General features: G+C 37.6%; 1 protein-coding gene and 1 pseudogene across 1 annotated transcript; one reads left to right on the top strand and one right to left on the bottom strand.

Moving 5' to 3' along the window:
- Window positions 1-1,284: 1,284 nt before the first annotated feature.
- LOC18445696 (protein S40-4) lies at window positions 1,285-2,492 on the bottom strand. The gene has a single exon (XM_006855829.4). The coding sequence runs from the start codon at window positions 2,085-2,087 to the stop codon at window positions 1,530-1,532; it is 558 nt and encodes a 185-aa protein (XP_006855891.2). The 5' UTR covers window positions 2,088-2,492; the 3' UTR covers window positions 1,285-1,529.
- A 10,923-nt stretch (window positions 2,493-13,415) lies between these two features.
- On the top strand, window positions 13,416-15,243 carry LOC148783145 (protein FAR1-RELATED SEQUENCE 5 pseudogene; annotated as a pseudogene).
- Window positions 15,244-22,368: the final 7,125 nt, after the last annotated feature.

Here is a 22,368-nt window from a genome sequence, read left to right as displayed (position 1 = left end):
TTTGATTTCCTTAAAATTTTTGAGGCCCTATATTGAAGCATAAATTAAATTATTAAAATTTATCTAAATACTAGCTAAGACAACCAAAAAAAAATTCTTCAAAAAAAATAATTTTTGAGAAACAAAAAAGTAAAAAATAGAAAATACATAAGAACAAGTATTCAGATAAGAAAAATAATTTCCAATTCTATGATGTATGAGTCAAAATTAAAATCAAAATAACCATTGCAAAGATAAATGACGGAAAAAAAAGGCAAAAAGATACCAACAATTGATTTCGATATTTTTGGTATTTTATAAATTGATATGAAAAATCTGTTAGGAATTGTCTATATCGATATGGTGGAAAATATTGGGATTAATTTTGAATGAGTTTGATGAAAAAGAGAGAGAGATATCAAAGATTATCTATTTCAGATTAAAAAAATGACGAAATTTGGGACCTTAATTTCTTTAATTTTGCATTTGAATGAAACAAATTGGGGATCGATAGAGTGCTCAAAGACGAACAAAGTCATATATGTTTCAACAAAATTAGTTAATAATTTGTGAAGGACTTTGTAGATTGGCCGATTAGGGTTTTTGGGTAAAAAAATGATGATCATCAAATAAATCTCTCTCAAAGCAAAAATCAAACAAATATTATTTTCATATATGCACAAAGCAATTGATTGATGCTAAAATTAATCGAAAAAGGGCTTAGATGCATAATCAAGAAAAAAATTTCTAAAATGGGGCCAAAAAAAAAAAGAATTTTTCAAAATTATGTTCCTTGAATGAGGGGTACAGTGGAACTCACCCGACTCCGGGTCTCGGACTCGTATCCCTCAGGTTACAGTTACAGATCTTAATCAAACCGGTAATTTCCTAAACACTGATTTGCATAAACTCCAACACGCATGCTAACAAAGCACAACAAAGAGATCCAATCCCACAAAACCGAGTTTCAAATATGCGATTCTAATCCATATCCCAGAAGGTGTTAATCAAAGGTATAAACTCAAATGCACATGGTAAAATAAACTAAAAAATTCACAAGGATTTGATAGGAGATTCAGGCTTCATAAAAAAGAGAGTCAATTGAATTTCAGAATAAAAAATATAATCCTCTTACAAACCCCACGAGCATTTTCTTCTCCCTCACAGCCACAGAAGAAACAGAGTATATTTCAGAGAGAGAAAAACAAAAAACACAAGCTCAAATCCATGTACACGACTGATAGAAACAGAGTATAACTCAGAGAGAGAAAAACAAGAACACAAACTCAAATACAGCTACACGACTGAGAAGCAACGAAGTTTAGTTAATTCTATTGAGAAGGAACCAATGTTCTCCAAATAATACACATTCTCTGTTTCTCTCTCCACCCTGGTGATCAAAATCTCGGGCTTCAAAAGCCAGAATTCAGCAAAAAACAAAACCACATTGCCATTACAAAAAAAGAAGAGGAAGAAACCATGAAGAGATACTGCTAAACCATATCCATGGATAATCAGTACTATTGATAAAAAAATATAAAGCTCAGTAGCTACTCAAGGAAACCAGTTCGAGTGAGAACCGCATTCCTAACCTTGCTGAGATCCCTACCTTTTAGCGTTCTTCCAAACCCTTCACAAACAGAGAAAGAAGAGATCTGGTTTCTTGCCAGCTTCTTGGCTATGATCTCATGAGGGGGTATCCTGTCATCATCGTCATCATCTTCGTCTTCGTGGCCATGGCCATCTTGGGCTCGCTCATCGTCGTCATCCTCCCCATCATCGCCATTATTGTCATCCATGCGATTGCACTTGAATCCCCTGTTCCTGTAAATCTTCGACCAGTCAGGTATGTTTACAGGCGCCGATTGTTGTTGCACCACGATTCTTTGTTCTAAGGCAACGCCACTGCTGCTTCTCGGTATCATTCTAAAAGCAGAGGAAATGCGCCTTGAAGGAGGAACAGGTGACTTTTTCTGTGTAAATTGGGGACTGCCATTACTATTCTCCTTGAAAACAGCCCACATATCCTCTTCCTCAAAATCCTCACCTGTAATTGATTTCATACCTCTTGTATCGGCAACATACATGTACCCATTCGCCATGATCATCGACCAGAAAACCCTAATTCACTCGCTAAGGAACACCCTGAAACTAATACCCCTGATATATATATATATATATATATATATATATATATATATATATATATATAGATATAGATATATATATATATGCAGAGAGCACCTGCAAACAAGGAAAGAACGAAACGCTATATGTTAACCCTAGATGAAACTTATCCAGAGAGACAGAGAGAGGGGGTTTGCCCTGGTTTGGTGCTTAAATTCGAGGGTTTGATGGAGTTAATGAGTGCCTCAGTGACCGGTGATTGGATGGGGCCGGAGCATGAGAGAAATGAAAGACTGCTCTGACCTCTGTGGTTTAGGAAGAGAGAGATTGTGTTGAAAAGACCTGGACTCGTCCGTACTTTCCTGTGCGATTGTGTGTCCTTTACATGGGTGGGTTTTCTATGAGTCGGCCGACCCATATGTGCACTTGCGGCTTCCCTCTAAAGTTTGTCTATCGGTCGGGGTTATGGTGAGTGAGCCGACTTATCTATTAACAAGCGAGCCCTCTTTTATCGAACGTTCATCTCTAAGATAGATGTCAAAAAAAACGTATATTCATAGGACGCGGTTATGGTGAGTCATCGGATTCAATTATTAATATGTGGTCCATTTTCTATCTAATGTCATGTCAAAAAATGTTATATTTACTAAATGTTAAGATGGACAGTGAAGAAAGGAATTCAAAAAACAAAATTTATAATTTTTAGATAAGAAAATTTTCAAATTTAGATAATTTTTATGGTTGAGATTATCGAACCTTAAAATATTGAATAAAAGATACCTCTTTAAAATATATTTTGTAAGATGACCGCCTAGAAATAGTACGAGCCGAATCATTAAACACTTTTTTTTTATGTGAAAGATAGATTTTTATCCGAAATTTTAGGTATGGATGGAGGTTTCATGAGTCCGCCGACTCATATGTACACATGTTGCCCCCTCTAAAACGTATCGATTTTTTTATTCAAAATTTTTAAGGGTTGATCATCTAACGCAAGTAAACATAAATAAATTAACTTTAAAAATGTGTTTTTTTTTGAGATATTACTTGCAGCGTCCATACTTGATTTGACATTGTACGTTTACACAGCGTCCATCTTTAGAATAGGCGTTGCGGAGTCAGCAGGCTCTTGCACCCACTGGACTCCTGGAACAATTGTTTTTAAAAGATTCATCATTTGTCAAGCTGATCAGAAATATAAAAAATACAATTAAATTTTAAAATATACCTATTTAAGATGTATTTGACAGTATTGATTTGACCCTGTATACTTTTCACAACATCCGTATTAAAAGATGGACGTTTTATGTGTGCTTTACGCTTATAAAAACACCTTTCCTTCCGATATTCTTCAGCTATTTTCCACCCGATCGTGCGGTAGAAAGGAGTCTCCCCTCTCGCTCTCTCTCTCTCTCTATCTCTATCAAGAATAAGAGTGTCACGGTAAAGATTTGCATGAATGGGGACTGAGATACGTGCTTCCGCTTCGTTTACCCGTGTTCCTGTCTCTCTCACTGATATCTACAAAGGGATTGAATATAGGGAGGGCTTTCTATGTGACGCCCCCCTGTGTATGTGTATGTGTATGTGATTCTTAGTCTTAGTCATCATATCTAAGTAGATGGTGAGATGGCTTGAGTTATGATTTCACATGCTAACACTTAATGATAAGATATTGATCGATGGCTCATAACTTCTGTTTTTTTTATTTATTATACAAATACTTTTGAAACTAAATTTGGGACATGCATAGATCTAACAAGGGTGCACATGATAAAAATATTAATAAAAAATTACTAAAATATTTTTGAAAAATTTTAAGGGTATTTTTGTCATTTATTTTTACATAAAATATTTAGTTTTTATTTTTTCCAAGTTTACCCTAATTTTTTGATGGGATGCCCAAAATTTTATCAAAAATATTTTGTAGAAAAAAATAAAACAGTGTTTGACACTACATCTCAATATTCATTTATTTTTACAAACTAATGAGAGTACCTAATGCATCACTCTTAATTTCTTTTAAAAACTAAAAAAACACTAGTTTTAAATATTTATAATGATTTTTTGAAAAATATTTGAGACAAAACTTGTCGATTCAACCAATTCTCCTATCTGACACACCAATCCACCGATCTGATACGGGTATGGGTGATGACGATTCATGTCACCAATCCGCTTTTTTAAACCTTGATATAAAGCCATCCCAAATAAAAATCAAAATTACAGACACCACAAGCACTATCTCTCTATTATTTGCCGCTCGTCTTATTTCTCTCTCTCATGCACTCTCTCCCCTAAACCTCTTTCTCATTTGATTGAGATGAGAACAGTCAATAGTTAGAGAGAAAGAAGAGAGAGATAGATTTAGAGAGAGAGTGGCAAAGTTAATATTGGTTTTCATTGCATCCCCATATTCCTATTACAGAAAGAGAGAAAGGAAAGAAGTTTAGAGAGAGTGTGTGCTTTAGAGAGAGAAGAGAGATTTTTTTTCTCTCGAAAACATTGAATTGATTTATAGCTAAAGTGGCATTCCCCTAAGAACTCTCAAAGCTCCCTTTAATTTTAGCAAAAGCTCCGTATCCCTCTGATTTTGTATTCAAGCGAACTCTCTCATGTTATATTTGCTTAAGAGGGTGAAATTTAGAAAAATACTTCAATCGTCAATTAAGCCTGAATAATATGGTGAAGGAGTAAGCAGTAAAGAAAGTGTTTATTTGTTCATTTATCCATGTGTTTTGAGAGAGAATGTAAAGGCCCCATATTTTGCCCTGTAAAGAGAGAAACAAAGGTTTTGCCCTCTCGAGAGAGATGATGATAGCTACTTTTTTGGCATAGGGCATTGCATATATGGTTTTGGGCCCAAGAAGTTATCCCATTAAACCTATTTTTGAAAAACCCTAGAATATATCTCTTCGTACTCTAAATTTGGTGACCTATGTCGCAGATTTTTCCAAAAGGCTTTGTATAAAGGGCTTAAATGGTTTGAGTCTCTGTATCTCCTGGTTCTTTGAGAATTGGGGCTTCTAGGGTTGAAGTTTGGGTTGTGTGGACGATCATCAAGCTTGGGCAAAGCCTAAAGGAGTAGGGGTTGGCCCTTTGAATCCTCATCGTCAAGCCATTGGGCTTGATCGTCAGAGAGGAGCAAAGAATGGGACATAATGAAATCATCAGCAAGAATCAACCCACCATTGTTTCATAATAGAGAAGAACGCCATTGGGAGGGCATGAGAGAGAGAGATAATTAGTGGAGAGGGCGCGAAAGAGACTGGGTTGAAGAGAGACAGCGGGGGAAATGAGACGAATGTTAAATATGGGAGAGAAAGAGGACCGTGGTGTCTGTAATTTGTTTGGGACCTCTTTGTGTCATGAAAAAGGATTAAATTGGTTTAAGGGGTTATGATAAAACTTTTTAGAAAATTTTATACTACAAGATACATTTCAAATGTAAGGGGTTACTAGGAAACTATACATCAAATTAAGGTGTAAGGAGATATTTTTTCATAATAATAATAATAATAATAACAGCAACAACAATAATAATAATAAGGGATTTGTGCATAGGTGGAAGTAGGGTACAATTTATTTTCTTTTGCCATCTCAATAGGAGAGACATGTTGTTAAATCCAAGATTAGCATTATTTGATGACTTATTTACAGAATTTCATTTCTCTTTTTTTTTTCTAAAAAATAAAAAATTAACAGGAATGATGAAATTCGCCCTCAAGTGCTTGTCGATTTCCTTTCTGGTTTTGGATTCCACATGGGTTTTCAATCTCTACACCCTTTGGCTAATCGGCATGGCCCTTTCACAAACATTAAGGTGATGCTCGACTAGAGCAGGGTCCAATCCAGGCATGTCATTGTATGACCACGTAAAGATATCATGGTACTTCTTAAGAAAAGTTATCATATCTTCATGTTCCTCGGGTGAAAAGGAAGTCCCAATCTTTGTTATCTTTGGGTCCTCCTTTGTGCCCAGGTTAACATCCATCGTCTCTTCGACAATAGCTACTGAGTTTCCATCGAATCTTTGCTCGAATAGCTCAACTTGGGCTTTGAGCTCTTTCGACTCAAGATCACTTTCGGCTTCTACCCCCTACCGACCTGCGAAGGAATGGTTCGACTCATTATTATTGATTAGGTGTTCTCTTGTCGGGTTCTCTTGGTTTGTTCAACCTTTTATGTTTTCAATTATCTCTTCTTCAATGAAATCCAGGTTTTTATTGGATTCATTAAAGTTTTTAACAGTTTTGGAGATGATGCCACGTGCAAGGCCGGATGGAGGAGCACAAGTGCAGGGCATCATCTCCAACAAATGTCGATGCCGCCTACTTGTTTTTTGGCACTGAAATTTGGTGGTGTTGTTTGAAGCCTTCCAGCAAGTTGGCTAATAGATGAGCAAAAGGCCAATTCTACCCCTGGCCTTCTTTTGGGGCTATGGGTGTGTGGCCATGATTAGGGCCACATACTGCCCAGGTCTAGCCAAGGAAATGGTCTTCAATTCGAGGGTGATCATACACTCGTGTGCGATCTTCAAAATGCATATCTTCCGAAAAACATGTGGAGTCTTGAGAATCATGCGGGAGTGTGGAATTTGATGGGCCTTGATACGAAAGCTGTGAGGCTTCACAAGGCGAGGGAGTAGCATCCTCCATTTGTATTTCTAGACGAGAGGGGCCAGGAGAGTCGAGGTGCTGAACAGCTCCAGAGACAAATCTTTGTGGGCATGGAGGACCATGATCGCTCTCGAGGTGGGCATATGAGCACCCTAATCCCCTCGGTCATTCTTCTCCAGTTTGGAGTCTGACACCTTTGCTATAGCAGCTACTATACCTTCTTGGAGCAAGAGAATGTGCCATGTCCGATATGGAACCCCTAGAGCAAGAGAATGTGACAGGCCTCGGGTAACATGTATCCATAATGTTCCTAGCAAACGCGTAGTTGCCTGAAGAATGGTGTATCTCAGAATGTTTTGAGAGCAGCGATGCCATCCTAGAGGTTTATTGTAACCTATTGAGCTCCATCATATGAGAAGAGAGGGACCTCACGGGACCCACCCTAGTCGATTGCCCAGGAATGATTTATCTCCAAGAGATTAATAGTAGGGGGTTGATCTGAAGTGACTGTGACTACCCCTTAAACTGTAGGAAACTTGAGGCTTTGATGGAAGGTTGAAGCCACAACTAGGTTTTCATCCAGCAATGGCTGCCCTTAGTCCCATCATAGGCGGTGATGGTGAGCTAAGAGGGTTCGAGTGAAATTAGATTTATACCCAACTTCTCAATTATCCTTAATAGACTTATGTTGAGGGCCGCTCTGTTATCGACGAGCACCCAGGGAATCCCAAGGCTCACTATATGAACGGTTATATAGAGGGGTTGATTGTGGAACCGGTTAAAACTGGACATGATGTTGTCGCTACTAAAGGTGATAGGCATGGAACTGTGATCATTCCTCTGATTTCTTCCTATTGTGTGTTGGGACAAACGTGTGCTTTTCCAAGCATGCTCTCCACTTGCCGCCAATGAATAAGTACTCCTATGCAGATCTAAGATGAATATGGAGGCGAGGATCCTATCCAAACGTGTTAGTAGATCATAAGTAGCAGGTTATGTTTTAGAGGTTGTTCCGCCCTTAATTGGTTGGGCAGGAGGCACATAGATACATGTGGCACGCTGAGGCATATGGACTGAATTCCCTAACCTCTCTTGGAGAGTGTTAGCTTTGAGCCATGTGGGTTTGAAGTGGCGACCTTGCCTTGTGAGGCAACTTACTACCCCGTCGATAAGGACCAGAGAAGCTTCAGCTTCATCCAACATAATTACCTTCACGAGAGCTCCTTCCAATTGAATGGCCTTTTGGGAAGATTCACCGCATTCAATATAAATAATATCAACATCAGCGGTGTCTGGTCCATTAGTTTGCTCATTGGAGTGCATCTCAAGATTTGGACGCTACAGTGGGAGTTCCCATGGGGTTGATTCCTTAGGAATCCCAAGTAATACTCCTATTGAGTCGTTGCTCCGAAAGATTAGTGATGGAGGGTCTTCAAGTATGGCACTTCATGGACCGTCATAATCAAGGCCTTCCCCTTAGTGTCGCTTGTTAGGGCCAGGGTAACTGAGGTAGGTTGCGTGCTGGACTAGGGATTGTTATTTGGCAGTGGGTCAGTGTATATCCGGATCTTTTGATCGGCCTCCTTAACGGGACCTTCGGGTTTTGTCACATTGATTCCTCCGTTCCCAATCAGATTTTGAACCTGATGCATCTAGGAGCTGCATTGTTGTGTGGTGTGACCGTGATGTCAGTGTTAGTCACACCGCATGGATTTATCCTAGACTTCGTACGGAAGCATCCATTGTGGGGGAAGCGTTAATTTCCCCTTATTCAAAAGGAGACAAGGAATGTCCACCATAGGCTATTTCAATAACGTGAAGTATCTTGCTGGTTCGACAGGTTAATTAAATGGTTTATTTTTGTTGTCGCCCTTGGGTTGGTTGTATTGACCTTATTGGCTTTGCTCAGGGTTTGAATTTTTATTTTTGGTGTTTGCCTGGTAGGCGGTAACCTAGTTCACCTCTCCAGCTTGTTGTGCCTTGCCCATGTTACTTTTCTTATGTGGCTTGGCGATCTTCTGATTTTTGGCCAGTATAGTACCAGTCGTGAGGCCTTTGGTTCTCTCATAGAGTGCAATCCTCTCTGACATTATACTGAAAGTCAGAGGGGTGCCACCATGACTAAAGAATGTCTTATATTTGTGGCTTGCATTCTCGAGGGTTAGATCAATTCTAGTGTGGTCAGAAAGTGGACATCAGGGACCCTTGCGGCCATGCCGTTGAACCTATCCACGAGTTCCAAGAATGGCCCATCCATCCTTATTTAATTGTTGCCAACTCTCTGAGTGAGATCGGGCACGACCCATTAGCATGATAGCATGAAACAAACTTTTGGAACATCTCCCAACAGGATGCATCTGGATAGTCTCTCACAAAATTATTATACCAAGTGAGGGCATCTCCTACGAGATTGTGGGCCAATAGGGCCTTCAGAATGGTCGGCCTATCATGCAAAATAGGAACGACGAGTAGGTAGCTGGGGACGTGTAATTGTGGGTCGCCTTTATAAAAAATTCCAGCGAGACAAAGCCGGGTAGTAGATTAGTCAGGCTGTCTAGATATGATTACGTGAGTGTGGGGTCGTAGATTCTCAATCGCCTTAACGCAACTTGGAGGGATTTGACTAGTCCCTTGAGGGCTTGGTATTTCAGATCAGCCTGCGTGGTTTGAACTGATGGGTTGCTCCTAAAAGTCGGTGGCTGCATTGCCGCGTAGATGGGTGTGGGTGGACTTGATGGTAGCCTGGCGCCCCGAGGATAGGTGACATAGGCGGGGTCCCCATGCGTTGAGTGGGATAAGGGTGCGGTTGTGGCTAGTAATACGGGTGATTTTGATATGGACGGTTGAAAGTGGGTTGACTAGGAACTGCTCAGGAGTCAGGGTAAACCCGGTTCATCTGGGGGAGCCCTGGATTAGGTTGGGCTAAAATGTTTGCCACATGTCCCAAACTTTGGTTGCCTAGGGCTTGGAGGATAGTGTGAACTATGGCTGGGTCCGTAGCATTAACTCTGAGAGGGTTGCTTATGGCCGATGGGATTGGCTCTGAAAGGGGGTTGGTTGGTTTTGAGAGGGGGTTGGTTGGTTCACCCTTTTTGGCCTCTTTGTTTTTCTCATCCGCTTTCTCTAAACTTTAGACTAATTTCTTCATTTTTGAGTCTTGTACGGTATTTACAATATAACTTTTGAAGTAATCCCTTTTTTTTACGAAATTATAACAAAACAAGCTTGAGGTTTCTTGAAAACAATAGCAACTCCATCGATTTTTTAGGCTTTGTTCATGGTTTTCACTAGGCTTCTTGCTAGACATTGCTATAGGTTATCTGATCATATTATTATGTCTATAGGGATTTGATTTTTATAATCTATTGATACTTCTTTTTTTCTTTTAGGACCTTTGACGCCAAATTGGCCTAAACTGGTCCAAGTTGCATATCTGAATTGCTTAGACATTCGAGTCCTCATTTCGGGCTATAAAACCCTATTCTATAAGGAAAAGTATCCCGTCCACATGGAAGGGTGCACATGGACCCTTCCCATGGTCGAGATTTCACATGGCCGCATCCAATGGCCAAAAATTCATTTTATATTTTATATTTTATTTTTATTTCGAAAAATATTTATCTGAACTTCAGGGTGCAAGTTTTTTTCTAAAAAAATGAAGTAAAAATGATCCAAAAATATATTAAATACAGAAATAACCAAAACACCCATATATTTATTTTGATAAACAATATATATTCGAAATACTTTTTATTCTATTTATAAAAACAATGTTCAAACCAAAATTTTATATTAGTATTATCTTTAAATAAACTATAAAAAAATAGAAAATAAAGTTTATTTTAGTATCGAAGCTAGCTCAATATGAACTATTAAAATGGTGCTAAGCAATGTTATTAAATTCGGTTTGCTTCGCCCTAAGTCGGCGAAGCCTTCGGTTTTACGCACTCAACCGAAATGAAGAGAAGAATGTTTCACAATTAAATTCTAGGACACTGAAATTTTGTGTGTTTTGGTAGAAAAATGCATAATGTCGACAATTGTCAACTAAAAAGCTGAAAGCTTTGGTGGATTGGACGTTGTAAATATTGCATAATTTTAGGAAAATTACAAAAAACCCCCAAGACCATACTTTCTATGCCACTTACCCCCAACCTAAGTTATTCTCTCACTTTTTTTCAAAAAACACACTTTCTATGCAAATACCCCCTAAGGGAACAAGTTCATTTTTTTTAGACTGAAATGCGCTTCCTGTACACAGAAATCAATTTGGCCAGATTTGATATTGACTTTTGGAGCTCATTGTTGGAGAAAACCATTGCAGTGCCGGAGCGCATGATCCGCTCCCGGAGTGCACATACACAGTGCGAGAGCGTTGTGACTCCAGGTTACACTGCCAGAGCGCACTTACGTAGTGTTGGAGCACATGATCCACTGCCGGAGTGCACATAGACAGTGCTGGAGCGCTATAACTCCAGAGTGTTGCACTGCCAGAGTGCACTTACATAGTGTCGGAGCACATCATCTACTACTAGAGCGCACATACACAGTGCCAGAGCACTGTGACTCTAGATTCCACTGTCGGAGCGCACTTACACAGTGTCGGAGCTCATGATCCACTGCCGGAGCGCACATAGACAGTACCGAAGCACCGTGACTCCAGAATGTTGTGTTGTCGGAGCGCACTTACGCAATGCTGCTGCCAAAGCGCACAAACACAGTACCGGAGCGCGAAGACTCTAGATTCCACTGTCGGAGCACACTTACACAATGCCGGAGCACATGATCCACTATCAGAGCGCATATAGGCAGTGTCAGAGTGTTGTGACTCTAGAGTGTTACATTGCGGAGAGCACTTACATAGTGTCAGAGCACACTTACACAGAGGAGAGAGAGGCGTGGGTAAGGTAAAAATAAGGGAGGGTACTTTAGGTATTTTTTTATTTGGTTGGAGGGTGTATTTTTGGGAAAAAAAGTGAGAAAAACAGTTAGGTTGCGAGTCAGTTGCATAAAAAGTATAGTCTTGGGGTTTTTTGTAATTTTTCCATAATTTTAATGATGGTACTGGTCTTTTATCATTTGTTGTAAGAATCATACTGAAGTTCGAAAGGGTATGAGTTGGAATTTAGACGAAACAAATTTGAATGTTTCGTTGAGGTTTTCCCATAAGGCCAACCGACATTAAGTCCATTAATTTCAAAGTCAGTCGATATTATATTTTGATTTCTTCTTTATAAGAAATTTATTTATTATTAAAAAATATATTTTTAAATTTTTTAAATTATAAAAATAACTATTTTAAAATTTAAAAAAAACCGAAATCTTCTCCCGAATTAACCGAAATTGCTTTCGGACCAAACCGAATAAACGAACCTAACAACATTGGTGCGGAATGCGGATACAATACCAACACAGCTTGTAAAGCGTATGCGAGAAATGATCTGATGCAACGGTTGCATTACAGTAGAATGAGAAGGTGAGTTGGCTAAATTTTAGCCCTTGGACTCTTGAGCAATCCAACGGCTGAGATTAAAACCTACTTTATATCACTTTCAAAACCCAAAATCCATCGCCTCAATCTCTTGTGCTTCTCTCCTTGCTACTCCCCCTCTCTCGTCCTCTCCCACCACTCTCTCTCTACCAGCAAGCCTTCTTCTTCCTTCACTCCCCTCACTCTCCTCCTCTCGTCTTCCCCTCATGTTCCTCACTCCTCTATCTTTCTCTCCCCATCATCTCCCCTGATCCTCTCTTTCTCTCTTCTTCCCTCTCCAAGTTTTCTCTCTTTTCTTTCCTCACTCATTTTCTTCTTCTATCTCTCTCATTGCTCCCAAAAAAAGAGGAAGATCACCAACAAACTCAGAAGTTCCAAATAGCCAAATCAATATGGCTCAAGAACCCAAACAAATCAGGGTTTTTGGTGTAGAAGGTGCATTTGACTCCAAATAGCTAAATCAGGTCTTTTGGTGTCGAAGGTGGCTCAAGAACCCCAAGCAAATCTGGGCTTTTGGTGTAGAACGTGCATTTGGCTTCAAATAACCAAATTAGGGCTTTTGGTGTAGAAGGTGCAATTTTTCCGCAGTTTTCTTGTATTTTTGCTATTCTTGAATTAATAAATAATGAAGATGGTATGGAATTTGTTCTTTAATTTCATTTATTTATGTAGAGATGGCTATTTACGTGATTTCTCGAAATTTCTCCTATTTTTTTGTTTTTGGGTAATTTGCTTTGTAGAAAGGAAATTCTTTGTGATCACAATTAATACCATTAACAAAAGCTCTGTGGTGAATTTTTTCTATTCTTTTAGAAAACTATCGTGCAGCCTCAGTTCCAACAAGTTATCTTGCTGATCTGCCCAATTTTCAGTGATTTTGGTGACCAAATCTGGTTGAGATGGTTTTTTAGTGGATTTGAGTTATTTTTATCGGTGATGGTCCTTAACTTAAATGATCTTTTTTGCTCATGATTTTCTTAGAATCAGCAATTATAAATTATATTTTTAATTAGAATCAGCAATTATAAATTACATCTTTTTAGAATCAGCAATTATAAATTACATCTTTTTTGCTCATGATTTTTTTGCTCATGATTTTCTTAGAATCAGCAATTATACATTTTTAAAATTGAGTGTTTTGGCTCCACTTCCACTAGTTTGAGGGGTTTCTAGGTCAGACCTTTGGTTTCTCAGTGAATATGGCTCATATTTTGCTCCATGGAGCCCTCCATGTAACTATATATGAGGCAGAGTCTCTATCAGACCCTCACAGAGCTATAGGAGGTGCCCCAAAGTTTATCAAACAGGTAAGGAGAGAACCTTTTTTATCACAAAATGGTGCACACTAATTTATTGGAAAAGGGAGGAAACGTGAACTTGATAGAATGGTTTTTTGATAGTGTATTATTGTAGTATTTATTGGTTTTATTGAAGATGTAACTTTCTTTGTTTGCTTTTTTCTTGATATTCTCTTTTTTTTATTGGTGGGAATGCTTGAAATTAAATGGTGCTGAGAAAAGATCGAGGTATTCTAAAGGATCTAAACATGCCCATTAAGGACTCAAAATGAAGATGAACAAATCATTGAAAAGCTCAAAAAGGAGAATAAAAAGGGATTTTACTTAGAAAATCTATAGAAGTTTGCAAAAAAGTCATTTTGCATGGTTATGTTTTGTTACTCAAAAGTATTGAAAAGGTGGAGAGAGAGAGAGAGAGAGAGAGAGGTATCTGGTTTCTTGAGCTGGGATTTGCTTTCCTTTGGTTCATGGTTCTTAGTGCTTGTGCTTTATACTTTGGGTGTTATGGTGCTTGTGATGGACTGGTTTTCTGCATAAAGATTTCACATTGCCCTTCACTTTGATATTTGATGTGCTACACAAGTTATTTTTGCATATATCTTTTCATGAATATTGACAAAGATCAGAGTCATGCCCTCACCGATGATGTTGTCAGTTATAGTGAAAGCTTCTCATTATATCAATGATGATGTTAGAATATTTGAATGAGTGAAATTTGGATCTCAGGAATTTGCGAAGGAGTTCTATAATGATTATGCTAAGAGGGTAGGTTTTAATATGCGTGCAAGTACCCTTTATTTACGCATGATGGAATTGCAAATGCTAGAAGATTTGTTTGTTCAAAACAAGGATTTTGAGAGAAGAAATACATGGACAATGAAAATAGAGTTAAAAGAACATGTGCAATTACTCGAGAAGGGTGTAAAGCAATGATGATGGTGAAGAAAATTGATAGTGGAGAATGGGTCATTAGGAAGTTTGTGAAAGATCACAACCATTTGCTAGCGAAGCCCGGAGAGGTTCAATATCTACGATCACATAAGAAGATGCCCAACACGGCACAACATATTATAGACACATACACCAGTGCTGGATTACGTTCACACCTTATAATGTCTGTGCTTAGCCAAGAAGCGGGTGGAAGTCACAATCTTGCATTCATTGATCGCCATTGTCGAAATCACATTGTAGAGAGATTTGAAAAAGGAGATATTCAACTTGTCCTTGAATACTTTAGAAATATGCAATTTGAGAAACCTACATTTTTCTATGCGATGCAAGTAGATGAGAATGGACATTTGACTAAAATATTTTGGGCTGATGATAAAGGATGAACTATCAATTTTTTGGGGATGTTGTTGTGTTTGACACAACTTATTTGACAAACAAGTATCGAATGCCTTTTGCACCATTTACAAGAATAAACCACCATCGTCAATCTGTGTTATTTGGTTGTGCTTTACTAGTTGATGAAAGTGAAGAGTCATTTGTTTGGCTATTTAAGGCGCTTCAAGCAATGTCTAGCCATCATCCAACTTCAATAATCACTAATTAAGATCTTTCCATGGGAGCAGCCATCAGACGAGTATTTCGAAATACTTGCCATCGCTTTTGCTTGTGGCACATTTTGAAGAAAGTACTAAAGAAGTTGTCTCGTGTATATGCAGAACATGGAAAAAGTTTTAGTGATGCTTTTCACAAATGGATCCATAACTTTGAGACAATATAGGAGTTTGAATCACGTTGGCAAACAATCATTGATCACTACAATTTAAGAGAGAATAAATGGTAAATCAGAATGTATGGCATTCATGAGCAATGGGTTTCAGCATTCATGCGTAACACCTTTTTTGCAAAGATGTCTACAACCCAACAAAGTGAGAGTGAATTCATTTTTTGATGGCTATATAAATGCAAGAAGCACTATAAAAGAACTTGTTGAGAATTATGCACTTGCATTAGATAGTCAGTTTAGAAAGGACAGAGATGTGAACTTTGAAACAGTTCACAAACATTAGGTTTTGAAGACTTATTTTCCAATGGAGATAGAAGCAGCATGCATTTATACCAAAGCAATGTTTGACAAATTCTAAGAGGATTTGTGTTACCGTATTGAGTATGTTGTGATAGAAGTAGAGAATGATGGGGAAATCATTGTATTTAAAGTCTCAAAAAATGATGAAGAGAAAAGGGTATTCATTGTTACAGTAAATGTACCTGACATCAAAGCAACTTGTAGTTGCCAACGGTTTGAGTTCGCTGGATTACTTTGTAGACACATTTTAATTGTTCTCAGAATGAAAAATATTTTTAAAATCCCACCTTGTTACATCTTGAAGTGATGGACAAAAAATGCCAAGGAAGGGTGTACAATATATGAACATGGTCATACAATGCAAGTTGATTTGCATGAATCCTTGACTGTGCGATACAATGAATTGGGTAGAAGGGCGATAAACTTTGCCGAGAATGAAGCTATGTATAAAGAAACATTTCAAGAAGTAATGCGTGTTCTTGATGAGGGCTTGAAGAGAGTTGCAATTATCAAAGAAAATATTGATAAAATACGTCAACAAGGCAGCCAAAAAGATTCACAAGTTTTGCAATTAAACGTTAATGTAAGTGAAGATGTGAATTTAATAAACAATAAGAGAGTGCTTGACCCCCTACCAATGAAGACGAAAGGGAAGCCTCCTAAGCATCGGTTGAAATCCTTCTTCGATAATATACAAAAAAATGATAGGAAATGTACCATGTGTAAAGGTAATGGTCATGATAAGAGGAATTGCCCAACTTTGAGGAGTATTCTAAATACTGAAGAATACAAATCAAAAGGTTATTAAATTGACCCATTTTTTAAATCCATCATTTTTAATTGTTAATGAATTTGTTATTAATTCCTCCCCCCCAGCATTTTGTTTGTAATAGATTCAGGTGACAATCATTCTCTTCATGTTTGAAGAGTATTGTAGAAGTTGCATTAGTAATTACCGGTAATTAATGTTTATTATATAGTTAACTATTCTTATAAATTAGTTTTGTGATCTCAAGTGTAAAATCGAATTGCATGATGTAGGAAGTTGCTCTTTTGGTGATATATTGGTCTCATGAAAGTCAGCTTATCAAGAAGAATTGAGGGATCTCTCATTAGCACTACTTCTTGTTCTCAGGAAATTGCTCTTTTGATGGAACTTGTGATCTCTCATTAGCACCACTTTTTGTAAAGAATGCTACCTCAAGCATCATTTCTTTATACATGTTCCCCTTTTACAAGGGGTACTTTAGTTTATATAGAATGTTGCCTCAAGCACCATTTTTTTTATATGCGGCCCTTTTTCATGGGGCATCCAACAAATATAATTTTGGACTAAATAGAATACAATCCAAGGTTTAATGTATTAAATAGTTTCTCTATAGTTGGTGGTAAACTTTTTGTTAGTCAGTTACATTGAATCAATAGATGAGAAGCTTTCCATTTACTTTGAGTTGTCACTCAATACAGTCAGATGATATGCGATCCATTAAATTTACGATAAGATCTCTCTCTCTCTATATATATATTGTGTAGAGCATCATCCTGTTTTATGTTTAGAACAATCTTTTCTCTCTCTCTCTCTCTCTCTCTATCCCTCTCTCTCTCTCTCTCTTTGTTCATGTTGTGCAAAGCATCATCCTGTTTTATGTTTAGAACAAACACCCCAATTTCTTCGAACCATAAGCTAAATCAGACTTTTATTTTAATCAATGAACTTACACTTCATGAAATGACAATTTTATTTTAATCAAAGCCATAAAGTACACAGATAGAGAGAGAGACAGAGACAACGAGAGAGAGAGAGAGAGAGAGAGAGAGAGAGAGAGAGAGAGAGAGAGAGAGAGAGAGAGAGAGAGAGAGAGAGTGGTTCATTATAGAAGCCATGTGAAATTGAAACTTGGATTATCACATGTAGGGACCAGACAATTGTATGAATGAAATTCAAGTTGTAAAGAACAAAATAATCCAAATAAAAATATTTTGATAAGAAACTTCTTTACAATGAAGTACTGAAACATAATTAGGCTGATTGCCGCTAATTTGGATGAAATACAATAAAATAAAGGGCAAATTGTCTAGTCATTTCTCTCAAATGCTGCAAATGTAGATTTTCAACACGTGCTTCTTAGAATCCTCCAAGAGAGAAGCTTGTGTACCTGTGCCCTCTTTCCTTTTCAACACATGCTTCCTAGAAACCCCTTACAAAACCTTGCTCTAATATTGACAAAATTCCATAAGAGACTTACTTGATGGATTGGTTTGGAAGAGAACCGACCAACTCATGTTAGGCAACACGGCATCAACAAGCACTATCTTTTAATGGTGGGTGAACGCCGTAGAGATTTGTAGGTCCTGCCTCTATAAAAGAATGTGTAGGGTACACTAGAGAATTTAGGGCTTCTTATTCCTCTTGACCAGTTTCGATCTTTTATAATATCGAAATATTGCAATTTCACATGGATTTTGGCGCCTCCACCTATAGGCTTACGATTTTCATCACAAATTTCAGCCCATGTATCGACTTCATCACCATTGGCGCCTCCACCTATTTTGAGTGCAGAAATAAAATCAAGACAAAAAATGATCTAACTATGTACAGGAGTAACAACTATCATAACATGTACAGAAAATACCGAAAGTGATGTCCATTGCAAATATAGTGGCATTTTTACCTAACTTAAATTACAAGTTGAATCGAGTATGATTATCCCAGAAACACCATGGGACGACATGTAGAGAGAATGAAAGGAAAGAGGGAAACCAAGTAAACTAATATCACACAAATCTCAACAAACAATTCACTCTTTCCCATAGGTAACTTCTTATCTTTCGATCAATATATGTTGTTTACTCATGAACAAAAAGCAAAAGCAACTGCACAACCTAGAACTAAAATCAAATACTAGGCAGTCATTAACATAGAAATGGAGCTAATAGCAATAATCTCTATTTTGAACGGCCATGACGCATCAATTATACAGAGAAAAGGGAAACTTGGAACATCACTTAGAAAACTTTATGCCACTAACAAATGCATAAAGTTAGTGGTAAGGTTTTCAATTTTACAACTCTTGCAGAAAGCATTTAAATTATCATGCAGTTGTCTTTCGACGATGATCTGAACACCACAAATTGACAAAAATAAACATAAATTTATGTGATCAACAAAAGGTGTCACCATAAATTAAATCAACAGCAAGACATACTAAGAGGCGTCATGCAAACCTGCGGACCTGAGCATATTATTCCATGCGGGTCAAGCTCTTTATAAAGTGCATGATTCAGGGACTTTGCTACACCCTTAAAGCTATTAGCAGTGTTGACAAGATAGTTGCAAAAGGCAGGCAACAAGGACCATAAACGATACACAAGTGCTTCTGCAGTCCTTGATGCAACAATGCGACCTTCATTCTCAAGCTGCAAAAGGTGAAATATATGATGGTACCAAATGTCATAAAATGAAATCAAATCAAATGAATTTGGTTAACTCCATTACGAAAACTGCCTACCACTTGAGCCCTCTGCTTCAAGGATGTGACCAAACCCAAAATATGGGATGTAAAAAAACTTAAGCGGACACCAACTATATGTTGTTTTAGAATTGGAATCAACCAAACATTAGCCAGGGATAAATCCTCAACATCTAAATTAAGAGGCAAAAGACTCAAGAAATTCTAAGGTCCCATTGCGGCAGTTGCAGAACCAACGCAATTTTGCAGCTGAGTGTACCAGCAATATCAACATCAGTAAAAGCAAAAGCAAAAGCAAAAGTACTAAGGACACTCCAATTGATAGAAATATACAAGGGGAACATGCCAATAAAAGTTGAGAGGGTTGGTAGCCAGGGATAAATCCTCTCAACTTTTATTACTGATTTGATCAAATTAAGCATTTTCCTGAAGGCCTAATCCTTATGGAAATTGGATGAACAATTCTAAGAAATAAAAAAATGATTTTCAGTTCAGCAATAAGATTCTATGAATTCTAAGTCTCTCTTTCGCTGTGATACCAGAGGAGGCTATAATAGTGCATCACTTGACTGGATATGTCATGGGGTATTATGACCAAAGCCTTAATTTAGTCCGCAGCACTAATTCTGAGAGGGCTGCTTATGGTCGGTGGGTTGGCTTTGAGAGGGGGTTGGTTGGTTTTGAGAGGGGGTTGATTGGTTCACCCTTTTTGGCCTCTTAGTTTTTTTCATCCACTTTTTCTAAAATTTGGACTGATTTCTTCATTTTTGAGTATTGTACAGTATTTATAATATAACTTTTGAAGTAAAACCCTTTATTCACGAAATTATAAGAAAAAGAGCTTGAGGTTTCTTGAAAACAAAAGCAAATCCATTGATTTTGAGGCTTTGTTCATGATTTTGACAAGGCTTCTTGCTAGACATTGCTATAGGTTATCTGATCATATTATTATGTCTATAGTGATTTGATTTTCATAATCTATTGATACTTCTTTTGTTCTTTTAGGACCTTTGAGCCAGATTGGCCCAAACTGGTCCGAGTATATCCGAATTGCTTTGGCATTCGAGTCCTCATTCCAAGTTATAAAACCCTATTTGTTAAGGAAAAGTATCCCGTCCACATGGAAGGGTGCACATGGACCCTTCCAATAATCAAGATGTCACATGGCCACATCCAATGGCCAAAAATTCATCTCATACTTTATTTTTTATTTTTTATTTTTATTTAGGAAAATATTTAGCTGAACTTTAGGTGTAAAGTTTTTTTCTGAAAGGAATAAAATAAAAATGATCCAAAAATATATTAAATACAAAACTAACCAAAATACCCCTATATTTATTTTGATAAACAATATATATTTGAAATACTTTTTATTCTATTTATAAAAACAACGTTCAAACCAAAATATTATATTAGTATTATCTTTAAATAAAAAATCAAAACATAGAAAATAAAGTTTATTTTAGCATCGAAGCTAGCTCAATATGAACAATTAAAAGGGTGCTAAGCAATGTTATTAAATTCGGTTCGCTTCGCCCTAAGCAGGCGAAGCCTTCGGTTTTACGCACTCAACCGAAATGAAGAGAAGAATGTTTCACAATTAAATTCCAGGACACTAAAATTTTGTGTGTTTTGGTAGAAAAATACATAATGTTGACAAGTGTCAACTAAAAAGGTGAAAGCTTTGGTGGATTAGACGTTGTAAATATTGCAGAATTTTAGGAAAAATTACAAAAAACCCGAAGACCATACTTTCTATTCAACTTACCCCCAACTTAAGTTTTTCTCTCACTTTTTTCCAATAAATACACTTTCTATGAAAGTACCCCCTAGGGAAAATGTTCATTTTCTTTAGATAGAAATGCCCTTCTCGTACACAGAAATCAATTTGGCTAGATTTGATGTTCACTTTCAGGGCTCATTGTCGGAGCGAACCACTGCAATGGCGGAGCGAATGATCCACTGTCGGAGCGCACATACACAGTGCGGGAGCATTGTGATTCCAGATTACACTGCCGGAGCGCAGTTACACAGTGTCGGAGCGCATATAAACAATGCCGGAGAGTTGTAATTTCAGAGTGTTGCACTGCTGGAGTGCACTTACACAGTGTCAGAGCGCATCGTCTACTGCCGAAGTGCACATACACAGTGCCAGAGTGCTGTGACTCCAAATTCCACTGTTGGAGTGCTCTTACACTGTGTTAGAGCTCATGATCCACTGCCAGAGCGTACATAGACAGTGCCGAAGCATTGTGACTCTAGAGTGTTGTACTGCCGGAGTGCACTTACGCTGTTCTGGAGTGCACATCTATTGCCAAAGCGCACATACACAGTGCCAAAGCACTGTGACTCTAGAATCCACTGTCGGAGCGCACTTACACAGTGTCGAAGCACATGATTCATTGCCAGAGTGCAAATAGACAGTGCTGGAGCGCTGTGACTCCAAAGTGTTGCATTACAGGAGCTCATTTATACAGTGCCCGCGCACACTTACGCAGAGGAGAGAGAGGCATGGGCAAGGTAAAAATAAGGGAGGGTAGTTTAGGTATTTTTTATTTGGTTGGAGGGTGTATTTTTGGGAAAAAAGTGAGAAAAAAAATTAGGTTAGGAGTAAGTTGCATCAAAAATATAATTTTGGGGTTTTTTTATAATTTTCCCATAATTTTAAAGATGATACTAGTCTTCAACTATTTGTTGTAAGAATCATACTGAAGTTTGGAAGGGTATGAGTTGGAATTTAGATGAAACTGATTTAAATGTTTCGTTGAGGTTCTCTCATAAGGCTAACCGACATTAAGTCCATTAATTTCAAAGTTAGTCAATATTATATTTTGATTTTTTTTTAATTATAAGAAATTTATTTATTATTAAAAATTTTATTTTTATTTTTAATTTTTTAAAATTATAAAAATAACTATTTTAAAATTTTAAAACTCCGAAACCTACTTCCCAACTAACCAAAATTGTTTGAGACCAAACCCAATAAACGAATCTAACAACACATTGGTGCAATGCGGATACGATATCAACACGCGCATATGTCTACAAATAAATGCAGCGTTTCAGGTAAATGTCCACATGAAATTCCACGCGTATGAAACTTGTACCTTGTCAGGAAGAGGACAAGAAAAATGCCGGGTAATTTTTGAGATTTAGGAGCCGTCGTTACATGGATCGGTAGATTTTGATTTGGTCTTGGGATCTGAAAATTATATTACTTACCCAAAACATTAACTAAAAAATTAATCTGAAGAAAAGCAGGAAAAGGAAAAGCAACGAATGGAGATAGAGAGGAAAGAAGACAACCATGAGAGAGAATAAGAAGACTACAATAAAGACCTAATAGAGA

The sequence above is a fragment of the Amborella trichopoda genome, chromosome 2 (genome assembly GCF_054954075.1).
Source record: "Amborella trichopoda isolate Santa Cruz 75 chromosome 2, AtrichopodaSantaCruz75HAP2 v2.0, whole genome shotgun sequence".
In the NCBI taxonomy this organism is placed as follows: domain Eukaryota; kingdom Viridiplantae; phylum Streptophyta; class Magnoliopsida; order Amborellales; family Amborellaceae; genus Amborella; species Amborella trichopoda.
This window is presented reverse-complemented; position numbering and strand designations above follow the sequence as displayed.

Excerpts from the sequence above, each read along its gene's own strand:
- LOC18445696 (XM_006855829.4), bottom strand. The coding sequence starts at position 2,087 with ATGATCATGGCGAATGGGTACATGTATGTTGCCGATACAAGAGGTATG.